We start from the raw sequence: 12,895 nt of genomic DNA, 5'->3' as shown, positions 1-12,895 counted from the left end.
CTAGCAAACCAAATCCAGCAGCATAGTCAAAGGATTATACATCATGCCTAAGTGAGATTTATCCCAGCGATGAAAGATGATTAACATGAAAATCGATGTAATATACCATGTTAGGAGAATGAAGGGAAACAAAAGCATGATCACCTCAACAAGGTACAGAAAAACATATGATAAGACCCAACACCTTTTCATGATAAAAACATTGAACAAACTAGGAATGGAAGGGAATTCCTTCAATATGCAGTAAGTGCCTTTCTGGAAAATGAAAGTTAAAATCATTCTCAATGCCAAAAAGACTGAAAGCTTGCCAACTAAGTTGAGGAACAAAACAAAGATACCCATTGTCACCACTGCTATTTAACATCATACTGGATATTTCAGTTAGAGCAATAGGGAAGAAAATAATTTAAATGCATCTAAAATGGAAAGGAAGAGTAAAACTACCTTCAGTTGCAGATGATAGATATTATATAATGAAAATTCTAATAGCACTAATTTAGCAAACCTGCAGGATACAAGCCTAACATGCAAAATTCATTGGTGTAATAGCAATGAACAATCCAGAAAGGAAATTAAGAGAATTTCATTTATAATCACATGAAAAGAATAAAATACTTAGGAATAAATGCAACTAAGGAGATAAAAGACAAGTGCAATGAGAACTACAAAACACTGCTACAAGAAAAAGGATCTAAAGAAAAGGAAAGATATTCCATGTTCAAGTATTGGAAGAGTTAATATTGTTAAGAATATTAACAAATCTCCAAATCTTCGGATTCAGTGAAAGCCCTAGCAAAAGCCCATTGGCATTTTTTTTTTTTTTTTGTGGGTGGAAAACTGATTCTAAATTTGTATGAAGTTGCAAGGAATCCTAAGTAACAACTTTAAAAAATGTTTTTAAATGAAGAACTCATACTTCCCAACTTCAAACCTACTATACCATATTTGCTATAGTGATCAAAACAGTGCGGTAATCTCAGAAGGAGAATAGATTTATGTTAACAGCATTGAGAGTCCAGAAATAAACCCACATATCTATGGTCAACCGATTTCTGACAAGGATGCCAAGAGCATTTGTTGAAGACAGTCTCTTCAAGAAATGTGCTGGAAAAACTAAATAGTCACATGAAAAAAAAAAAGTTGGATTCCTACCACAGACCATCTAAACATATTTAACTCAAAATGGATCAAAGGCTTAAATCTAAGAATTCAAAGTCTTAGAAGAAAACATTAGGGTAGTTCTTCATGATCCAAGTTTTAGAAATGGACTCTTAGATATAACATCAAAAGAACAAGCAAGAAAAAATAAATTGGACTTTATAAAAATTTAGAACTTTTGTACATTAAGATAATTGAAAAAAGAGAAGGCAGTGTATGGAATGAGAAAAAATATTTGCAAATCATGTATCTGATAAGGATATATTATCCAGAATATACAAAGAACCCTTACACAACTCACTAACAAAAAGAGTTCATTTTTTAAGAAACTGAGCAAAGAACCTGAATAGACATTTCTCCAAAGAAAGTATACAAATGGCTAGTATGCATATGAAAAGATGCTCAATATCATTAGTCATTAGGGAAATACAACTCAAAACCACAAAAAGACAGCCCTCACTAGGATGGCTATAAAAAAAAGACAAAAAGTAACAAATGTTGGCTGTAAAAATATTGCTGATGGAGATGTGAAATGATGTTCTGCTTGGAAAACAGTTGGGCAGTTCCCCCTAAAAGTTAAATATTGAATTACCACATAACGCAGCAATTCTACTTCCAGATATATATCCAAAGGACTTGAAACTGGGTATTCAAACAAATACCTTCATGCAAATATTTCTGAGCTCTGAATCTATAAAGTCAAAAGGTGAAAAACATCCAAATGTCCATCAACGGATGAATGGATAAACAAAATATGATAGACACATACAATGGAATATTATTCAACCATAGATAGCAGTAAGGTGCCAATAAATGCTACAAATGCTCAAAAACGTTTTGCTAAATAAAAAAAGCCAGATACATTGTATGATTCCATATATATGAACTAGATAAAGACAGCAGATTAGTTGTTGCTAGAGAAAGAGGAGAGATGAAGGAATGGCAGCTTAATGAGTATAGGGACTCCTTTGGAAGTGATAAAAATGTTGGAGTGGTCAGAGCTGATAGCTGCACAATATTATGTGCTAAGTGCCAGTGAGTTGTACACTTTAAAATGGTTACTTTTAAGAAAGCAACAGAGGGCAAGAGGGAGGGAAAGAAGGTTCAAAGAGGTGCCTATAGCCCCAAGAATGAAGGGCAGACAAAGTCAATAATGCAGCTGAAAAGCCAAGTGCATGGGCTTAGTGAGGTCCCTGAAAAGATACTGTCAGGTACTCCTATCCATCTCCTACTTCACACCCCACTTTTTCTTTTTTTTATTATAAATTTTATTTTTATATTCCCCATACAATTGCAACCCCCTTATTTTGACCCCAATCCCTCCTCTCCCCGCCCCCCACCCCCCATAGAGTGTCTCTGGTTCATAGTTTGTTGATTTTGATTTTTACTTTCTTATAGTTATTCTTTTTCCTGGTCCCTTATTTAAGTTTTCTAGATTCCTGCTATGAGTAAGACCATCTGGTATTTTTATTTTTCTTTCTGGCTTATTTCGCTGAGCATGATCCCTTCCAGCGCCATCCATGTTGCTGCAAATTGCATGTGTTTATCTTTTTTGAATGCTGAGTAATATTCCATGGTGTATATGTACCACATCTTCTTGATCCAGTCATCTATTTTTGGGCATTTGGGTTGTTTCCAAAGCTTAGCTATTGTAAACAGTGCTGCTTTATAAACATAGGGGTGCAGGTGCTCTTTGGAATTGATGTTTTTGTGTCCTTTGGGTAAATCCCTAGGATCACACCCTACTTTTCATCTCGACTTTACATTTACCTTTCCTCATATAAGAACTGATGTGATGCTTTTTTACGTCCTCTCCCCTACTCAAGAACTCTAAGGAACACCGTTGCTTCCTCTCACCTGAATTGACTATTGTCACCATGTAGTTTAGAAACACAAACAATATGAGTGCAAAACTTGAAGTTCCATTAAAAAAAAAAAAAAAAAAAAAAAGCTACTTTACCTTTGCAAGTTCTCTTCTTAGATCTTCTTGCTCCTCCTCGGACAGGGTCTCTGAAGTACTGATGGTAGCAGCAACATCTTCTCCTTCCTCAGGTACTGGGCCTGTTCTGAGTAGACCTTATTGGGAATTAAAAAAAAAAAATCTGTAAATTAGGCAAGGTAAAGGTTCCTCCAATACCCCAGAATAAAGTCAATTAGAATGAAGTGACATGAAATGAAAGAAGAAAAAATGAACATGGACCCACCCTGAGCCTGGGTGACAATCAGAGCCAGGAGGCTGTACAGAGTCAGGGCCCAGGCATCCCAGTGTGCTGGGGCAGGTGCAGACCCTTCCACAGCTGAGAAGAAATGAAACCACACTGGCAAGGCACACACGGGGCTGAAATCTGGCCAATCACTGCTTGACAAACTTCCACCAATCAGAATTGCACTGACTGAAAATTTCCATTTGCATGAAGCTGACATAGCCCTCAGTCTCTTTTGCCTATAAAAGCATGCTCCCTGCTGAGTTCCTTGGATATTCATCTCAAGTACTCCTACAATCCACCTTTCTTTCTCTCTCTCTCTCTCTCTCTCTCTCTCTCCCACACACACACACACACACACACACACACACACCCCTCCACAGTGGTTGAAGCCATGAATAAACCTTTGTTGTAACACTACTGCTGAGACCCCAGAGCTGTGACACTTCTGCTCGATGGTGAAACTCACTACCCAAGTCCACAATGTGCATGTCACCTTTCTGCACCTTCAAATGATTTACTTCTCCCAATAAAGGACAAAAGTATGAGTGAATCACTAAAAGACACCAAATGATCAAAATATGAATTAGAAAACAATGCATTTGCTCAACTTCTGTTCATTAACTGTCACAATATAGTTATTACAAAGCCGAAGAGGTAAGAGGCCAAGAATGGGATCTTGCCAAGGCTTTAAGTACTAAACTAGGAAATTAGCAGGACTAATAATTTGCACTAGTCAAGGAGAGGTGTTAGCAAATATCTTCAGCTTCCTCGGGTAATCATATCCAATATTCAACAACATCAATGAACAAACTAAATGCCTAAGGACATTTTATTCTATTGCTTTCCATTAGTTAATGAAGGTAGGAAACAATTTTTAGTTTTAAAAAATTTATTAGGGCCTCCCTGGTGGCCCAAGGGGTTAAGCAACACACTATGAAGCAATTCGAAGCCTCTGCAGCACGAGTTTGATTCCCAGCCAGCCAGGGAGCAACCTACACGGTGCAGACCTCTCCTGCCCCACGAGCTGCTCCCTTCAGCAGTGTATTTCAGTCAGTCTGTCTGTTCTATTCCCCACTCTGTCTCTGGTGAATTTTCTTACCCCCTAAATCTCTGGCCTGTACCCCAGCTTTTGTATGCATAAACAAATAAATCTTTAAAAATATATATGTATTAAAAAAGTAATAATGATATAAAACACAACAAAGCAAAAACAGATTGCAGGGGAGGAAGAGGGAGAGGGATGGGAGGGAGGGAAGGAGGAGCACAGGGGACTGAGGTGATGTTGCACGGGTACATCGGTGAAGGGAATTCTATGGGGACTACACCTGAGGGGGTGAGGGGAAGCAAATATTGTTTAAAAATGAACAGTGATATAAAAAGTAAAAAATTTTAAACAAAACAAAAAACCCAAAACAAAAAAAAAAAATATATATATATATATATATATATATATATATATATATCTCATTCAGGTACCCTTTTAAAATTCTAATGTGTACAATCAGGGAAATCACCAACACCCATGCAGATTTCTCATGTTATTTAAGAGCAACCATGTCACATCCATTCCCCTGGAAAAGAGCCCATGACTACTGGCCCACCAGGAAGAACTCACCTTTTTTCAGAAAGGAAGCTGCCTCTCAGCATCTCTCCCTGTTTTTTTTTTTTGGCTAACCAACCATACACAAAGCTAGGGCTCCAAACATTGGGTGCAAAATTTAAAGGGGCACAGAAAAACACTCCATATGAAATTCCATTGCATAATATCTTATGCAATACTTTTTAAAAGTCAAACTTTATTCAAAGAATCCACAGTGAACAAAATACCAAAATTTAAAATAAGCTCATACTGGGCCTCCCTGGTGGCGCAGCGGTTGAGCGCTGGGTTGCGAAGCTGCCCGCAGCCTCTGCGGCGCCGGTTCGATCCCCAGCTGCTCCCCGGCCACCAGAGGAGGGTCCCACATGGCGCGCAGACCTCTCCTGCCACCCGCTGCTCCCCTCAGCAATGTACTTCGGTCCTTCTGCCTGCTCTGCTCCCCGCTCTGGCTCTGGTGAATTCTCTCACCCTCCCGCGCTTCTGACTGTACCCAGTGCATGTATAAACAAAACAAACAAACAAACAAATAAATAAATAAAACATGCCTCTATTAAAAAAAAATAAAATAAAATAAGCTCATACTGCTGATTTTTAATTTGCCTTAAGTCCCAATATGCTTGGTTGGCATAGCACTATTCGTGATTGTGTCTTTATTTAAAATTTTAATAATTTGCTCATCATAGATTTCCTGAATTTTTACTTTAACATACCACAGTATTATTGATCTTTATTACAGAGCTTTCTTTTCTTTTTTACACCCAAGATATGTACCTATGGACACACTCACCTGACCCTAGTCACTATTCTGCCCATCCACTCCCATGTCACAGATTAGGGTTTTCAATCTCCTCTTTCAATAGATTTTTTTTGACAAAGAAAACAAGATAAATGGCGCCTCCTCTTCCTGCTCTTCACCTCTTGCTGCCAGTGAGCATTAAAACCATAGCAGCTGTTCCCAGCCACCCCACATCCATTTCTGAGAAGTACTAGGTTCAGCCATAGCAGCGATGTGGCATCTTGCCCAAAGCAAGATGCCAGGCAGCAGATGAGGGACTTAATGGCCAGGCAGAGAGGAAGAAGAAAGAATAACCACACAGTTCAACAAGCAGCCAACACCATGGCAAACCTAAGAGAAGTATATAAATCAATCACATAATGTGTACAAATATATGTAAAAGGTAAAAAAAAAAACATTAGAATCTAGTGTATGTTAACTGCATAATGGTAGTTCATAATTATAACAATCATTACTAGCATAACAGTACCAAAGTAATGCCTACCTGTGAGGTGTTTATAGAATTGCTAAAGGCATTAAAGCAATATAAACAAAAACATTCAAAAACCACACACTGGAGTGGCAAATACATGACTTAAGCCCTTCAAAACAGAGACAATACATGATAGGAACAATCCATAGTGGGAAAGATCTATGAATAAATACCTCTGATGGTCCCCTCTAAAATATGTTCCAAAAAACTGCTTAAGTGCTATTTCTATGACAGAAATCTCATCACGTCACCACCCGCCCCCAGCTTAAAATTCTTTAGTATTCTGTTATTTTCAAGACAAAATTCAATCCCATAACTTAGTACACAGACCTTACTGAATCCATTCATTCCCTGTTATCTGGCACCTCTTACCTCAACTCTAGCCAAATCAAACTGTGAACGAGGTGCTGTAATATGTACTATCAGAAACCACTGAGGATTCATGATGCCTGCAAATTTATCCCTATACCAGATTATGTGATGCAGGAGTATGAGACTGAGTATAGAAGAGCATACAGGAAGCAATGATATAAGAAATTAGAGTAAGGACCGTACAATCATAAAGTTGTTATTTTAACATTTTGCTGCTCAGAACTCTAGAAGATCCCCAATTAGAACAAGAACCATCCCCCAGAGCCCCCCCACAAAAAAACCCACAGGTGCTAGAACATACCTTAACACTTTCTGCTTATTGACAACACTATTTTGCTAATCTACTTAGAGTAGAAAATGCAGTAACTGATAACTAACAATGCTTTTCTAAAATGCCCAATTCCAAAAAAAAACCTAATGGGATTGTGATACTATTCAACTATCCAGTTAGGATACCAGAGAAAACAAGTGCCACAGAAAAAGGAGTCATGAAATCTCGAAGTCTACAGTTGGCTTCGAGACCTCCAAAATGACCCTAAGATTGTATATTCAAAATCTAAGACAGAAAGTACTTGTTCTACTTTTTTCACATTATCCTGTAGGTGGCAGCAAATCATCAACATGAGAAGTGAAAGATGCATTATGGTTGGTTTCACGAAAATCAGTAAGAAAAAACTTGAGAATTTTGAACCCAGATGGTCTTATTTTAAAGAATTAGACTCCAAATCACTGATTTACAAAGTAAAAAAAGGAGGGTACAAAGGTCAGTCTCAAAAGATAGAATAAATAAGACTCTATACAAAGTCAAAAAGTTAGTTTCTTCCGCACTTTCAACAGCACCTTCCATAGTCCTGGGAAGTCAAATTTCACCAAAATTGTTACTCTAGACATTATCCTGTTTCCTAAATCTTCAGAAGAGTATAGTATTAATTGCCAAGGTAAGAGTCTGGCTGGAGAAAAGATACTAATTTCTCATTCATTACATGAATATTGGGGAACAGGAACATTTTAAACTACAGATTACTAAAAACTGTAAATAATCCAACCCAAATGCCCAAAAATAGATGACTGGATCAAGAAGATGTGGTACATATACACCATGGAATAGTACTCAGCAATCAAAAAAGATAAACACATGCAATTTGCAGTAACATGGATGGAGCTGGAAGGGATCATGCTCAGCGAAATAAGCCAGAAAGAAAATGAAAAATACTGGATGGTCTCACTCAGAGCAGGAATCTAGAAAACCTAAATAAGGGACCAGGAAAAAGAATAACTATAAGAAAGAAAAAATCAAAATCAACAAACAACTATAAACCAGAGACACACTATGGGGGGTAGGGTGGGGAAAAGAGGAAATGGGGTCAAAATAAGGGGGTTGCAATTTGTATGAGGAATATAAAAATAAATTTTAAAAAAAATTTAAAAAGATGAAATAAAAAACTGTAAATAATCCAAAAATTCTTATTTCATCATTCATTTTAATGCCCCCCCCCCCAGAATGTGATGGAAAGACAGAGAAGGGGGAAACTATGACTAATAATTATTGAGGTCTAATACACATAATCCAATGACGGGTATACAAATTTCCTTACAAAAAGAAGGAAATTTGGACATGAAAGCCAGAAAGGAGAACATCACCAAAAAACAGACCACACAGGGAATGCGGTGCCAGGACAGAGGCAGAAAGTGGAGTGATACAATGCTTTCCAAGGAACGGGAAGGCTCACCACCCAACCAACAGAAGCTAGAGGAGGCAAGGATGTCCCTACAGGTGTCAGAAAGAGCACGGCCTAGTTGAAACCCTAACGTTGGGCTTTGAGCTATTCAGTTTGTGACACTTGGCTATGACAGCCCGAGGAACCTGCGCTTCAAACTCGTTACTTATTAATAAAAAAAAAAAAAAAAAAAGCAATACCACCTAGCTCTCTATTAACAAAGTATGGTACATATTGATGTTAAACAAGGATATATGTTTTCCCCACTTTCCTGTGTCCTGCAACTCATGCCAACTTTCTCCTTCCCTCTTCCACAAATTGTCTCATTCCTTACTTACCATTCTTCAACCTCCTGTAATCCAGCATCTGCTCCTTCCCCTGCCCCTTCAGCTAAGGACAGTTTCTTATCATAATCTCCTTTGGCATCTCCAAGGCATCCAGCAGTGAACATCAGCCTGATTATCTCTGCTCCCCCAACAACTCCCATACCACTCCCTGTGTGTTGGCTATTTTTTCCTTAGCTCTCTGAGGCTTGGCTCCATCTGCCGCCCAGGCATTTGCTTCCCCCTCACCTCCAACCCCAATATTCCTGCCTCAGTTCAGGTTCCCACCAGTTCTTGTTTAGATTCTTGCCCTCAAAGCTACTTGAGCTCTGTCCACTTTAATCCAGTCACCACCCTGGCCCCAGATGAACTTTCGAAAGTAACTGACACCCCCACCCCACCCCCGCACTGCCTTGCCTTAAATCCTTCTATGACGTTCAACCTCCTAGGAAAGCTTATTACTCTGGACAATATGGAATCCACCTACTCCATCTCCTGATACCACCCTTCCCTGCCCAAGGCTCTCACTACATCAAAAAGTAAAATAAACTACGTCCCATACTTTTTTTCAACCTTTCAACTTTTTCTTGATAGAATATGTACGACTCATTCTATGAATACCCGCTGAGGCATAGATGTCAAACAGTATTGCAGGTGCTGGGGTAAAGCAATGAATAATAAAAAAAAAAAAAAAAAAAAAGACTAACATTTCCAGAAGCTTCTATGTCCAATTCTGAAATATATTCTAAATCAGTGTTTTTCAAACTATGGGCTGTGAAATCCCACAGCTTGGGATTTAGCAGTACCAAACGAACATTTTAGAGTATCAGAGTATATCACACATAGTGAGGGCTAGTTCTAGTTCACAAAACCACATAAGGGTTAATTCTGTTTCATAAATTCTGCTCCGTGTTTGATAATTCTGTTTATGAGGGTTATGGGTCAAAAAGTGTAAGGCATTTCTGAATGTGGACAGCTCATATCAAAAGAGTTTAAAAGTTCTTGATAACAGATCTGAGCCACTGGCCCTCATCCTGTCTTTCACTAAGATTACTTCTCAGGAACATTCTGCCCATAGATTATATCTCATAACTTTTTTATTTGCCCCATGATGGCACTTTGGATAAATATCAAAGAATATGTTTTCAGATCAGTGTTCCCAAACCTGAACAGGATTCCTTTGAACAGCAGTCCTTTTTGTGGACCAGTTGTCTGCTGATTAAGAAAATGCACAGTGGCCAAAAGCCACATGAACTTTTAAATGGATTTAAAATGTCTATGTTCTAAGAGCTCAGACACAGATGTGCAACCAAGTACATTGTATTCCCTCCATCTATCCTCACACTTGATGTTCAAACAGATTTGCAGGCTTCAATTGCCCTGAGAGCTCCCAGGCACAAAGATGTGATTACTGTTCCAGATCCCCAATGACATTTGGTTATTTTAGAATCACTGTGTCTTGCTAGATGTGTCTTATGGTGGTCTCTGTTTCAATGCTTTCCCACTTTTCAATTAAAGCAAACAACTACATCAGAGCTAGTGAGTATGAGTTTATTTTCAGTTGCTGTTGATTCACTTGCTTTTTGATAGCCTTTAATCCCATGAGCCCAGATTCCCACACCCTGCTACTAGGAAATGGGAAGGCAATTAGTAATTTGCCTAGACACACCTAACCCTATCACTGCTTTTGCTTTAACAGAAAACATGCAAAGGCAGTCATGATTGTATCTGAGAAAAATGAGACGAATGAATCAGAAGTAGAAGGGGAGTGGAAGAGACCTAAAACAAACAGCATTAATCCTCCTCTTGAATCCTTGCCCACAGGTCACCAAACTCTACCTGAAGTCATGTGACTGCAGCTCCAGCTTCCTTGTTACTTCAGTTTTATGTCATCAAGCTGCAACGTTTCCACTGTGTGTGTGTCTCCTGATGCATTTCCTACACACAGGACTTAGTAGTTAAGATGGATGCGGTCACGCTTTTAGGGACCTGGTACAGGCCAGGCCAGACCCACTATGTGATAGAAGTCCAAGGTGGGCCGCAGAGAAGGAAGGAGAGCAAAGAAGAGGGCTTCCTGCAACCTGATGTCCCCAAGAGACATCTGACAGAGCTCACCAGCCTCCAACTTCTGGACAGCAGCTCTAGCCTTTTTCTTTTCAACGTTTTTCCTTCCTGGAAGTCCAAACCAAGCCTGCAGAGGTGGCTGAGGACCGCAACAGAGAGGAATGTTGCTGAGCTAGCTCCCTACCGTCAGCAGAGAGACAACCTAAAATACTTAAAACTAGGTTTCATGCAATATGATTTAACTTAATATTTTAACTTAAAAGGATAAAATGTGCCTATTGTTCATTAATAAGGAAAAAATTAACTTCTAGGAAAACCTGCTTACATATCTGGCAAGTTATAGAGGAGGTCATTTAACAGTCTGAAAAATAAAGGAAATGGCCTGACAGTTAAGACTGCCTCCAGCTATGTGTTACCTGATGAACTACATCCTCCGTGATGTAGCTCTGGACAGCAGAATAGCCCCTCATAGCACGTGTAAAGGAATGACTGCTTCCAGAGGCAGAGCAACTTCAAATTTCTCTTAGGACCTTGAATTTAGCCAGTACTCCAGATGCTTTAGCCTTTATTTTGCAAATACAAAATCAGGAGGGTCTACAAAACTCACACAGATGACCAGAAACAAAGGCCTCAGATTTCCTCCTGTTTTCTTATATATCAGTTCAATGAACTCAAAATGATTCAGTTCATATGCTCATATAAATAGTACTCACTTTAAAAGTAAGTTCCCACACATATACATTCTAAGTATTTAATAAGCCATCTACTTGGAATCTAACAGCTCCTTTAATTAGGTTCAACAGAACAATATTCAATATTTTGGTACTTCTTTACATGAAATTTTTTTAATTTGAAAGCCAGGAAAAATCTCCAATTGTACCCAGGTTTTATGACAGTAAGCTTAACTTTAGAAAATTAGTAGTTACCAAATTTCTGAAGAGTAGGTGATCCAGGTGGAGACAAATTTCCACTAGGAGACAAGTAGAGATAGTTTTTGTTCACTCCTGTATCAAAGTCAAACGGGGACTGGTAGTCCTCATAAAAATCCATCTCTCTACAATCCATTCCAGACAAATGCTCAGCACATGGTTTTATGACCGCCTGATCGTCCTCAATTAAGTGTGGCTCTGAACAGCTTCATACACAGCAGCAGCGTGAAAATGGTTGAAGAAACCAGCCCTGGGTTTAAAGAGACACTGGCTTCCTGATCCAGGTATAGCACTTCCTTCTCAAAGCCTTCACACCCACCTGACAAGCAGGCCCGGAGAAGAAATGACTTATCCTCGACAACCTTATTCGCCACCTGCTCTCAGCTTTGGTTAACCAGGAACTAGCAGGCAGAGGAGCAGAACTTTCTTTCCTCAATCAACAAGAAGGGCCAGGTTCTGTGATATCATCCAGATGTACAAACAGTTCAAGCACAGTCAGACACTGGCAGAATTACAAGAAACTTTTTTTTTTTTTTTAACCAGTCAGCTGACCAAAACTATACTGGGGCGAACAATCTTCTAGGACACAGAAGGATTACCAATCAGTAATCCCCAGCAAATGCCATCTGGGGGATGCTTTTTCTACCCTAGATTACAGGCGAGTTCTGAGAGCCTAGCTTCCTGGTTTAGCCATCTGCTTTCTAATTATAACTTGGTATAGAAAGAAAGTTATATTTCCATTATTACTTTATCAAAAATAGTGTCTGGCTTAGTGTAACAGAAATTTCAATCTGACTTCAGAAATGTTGATCTGCCATCCCTTCTTTCTTTTCCTTTCTTTGAAAGATGATGTTTTAGTTATAAGTACTGCAAAGAGAAGAATCAGCTCTGAAGGTAATATCCCAGGTATCCCTGCACCTTTTTTGTTCAAATCCTGCCTCGGCAGGTGCTTGCAATAAAACTGTGTGTAAACACCCAGGACAAGTGTTTCCCTTTATACAGCACACCGTGCAGAGTGACCAAGCCCCAGGTAGATTATAAAACAAAATTTCTATGTTACCAAATTTGTCTCCTTTGATACCAATGTCTTTGCAGGCCCTTTTAATGCTATCTGTGGTGATTGCTCAGGGGACGGAACTGAAGTTCCGGCTCTCTTTACAGGTATGACTCATCTAATATGAAGGAGAAAAAAATAAAGGTGATCATTCCCTTAGGTGGACAATGGTCTGTCTGCATAACAAAACCAAAAAGGGGCATGT

General features: G+C 38.9%; 1 protein-coding gene across 1 annotated transcript in view; it reads right to left on the bottom strand.

Annotated features, from left to right (window-relative positions):
- Positions 1 to 12,895, bottom strand: part of TPD52 (tumor protein D52) — a 98,202-nt gene that overhangs the window by 20,662 nt on the left and 64,645 nt on the right. Inside the window, 1 exon segment of the mRNA XM_054692170.1 lies at positions 3,119 to 3,234. Within this exon segment, the coding sequence (XP_054548145.1) occupies positions 3,119 to 3,234 (116 nt within the window).

The sequence above is a fragment of the Talpa occidentalis genome, unplaced genomic scaffold (assembly GCF_014898055.3).
Source record: "Talpa occidentalis isolate TD23 unplaced genomic scaffold, MPIMG_talOcc4v2.1, whole genome shotgun sequence".
Lineage (NCBI taxonomy): Eukaryota > Metazoa > Chordata > Mammalia > Eulipotyphla > Talpidae > Talpa > Talpa occidentalis.
Note: the sequence above shows the minus strand (reverse complement) of the source record. Positions and strands in the feature narration are given on the sequence as shown.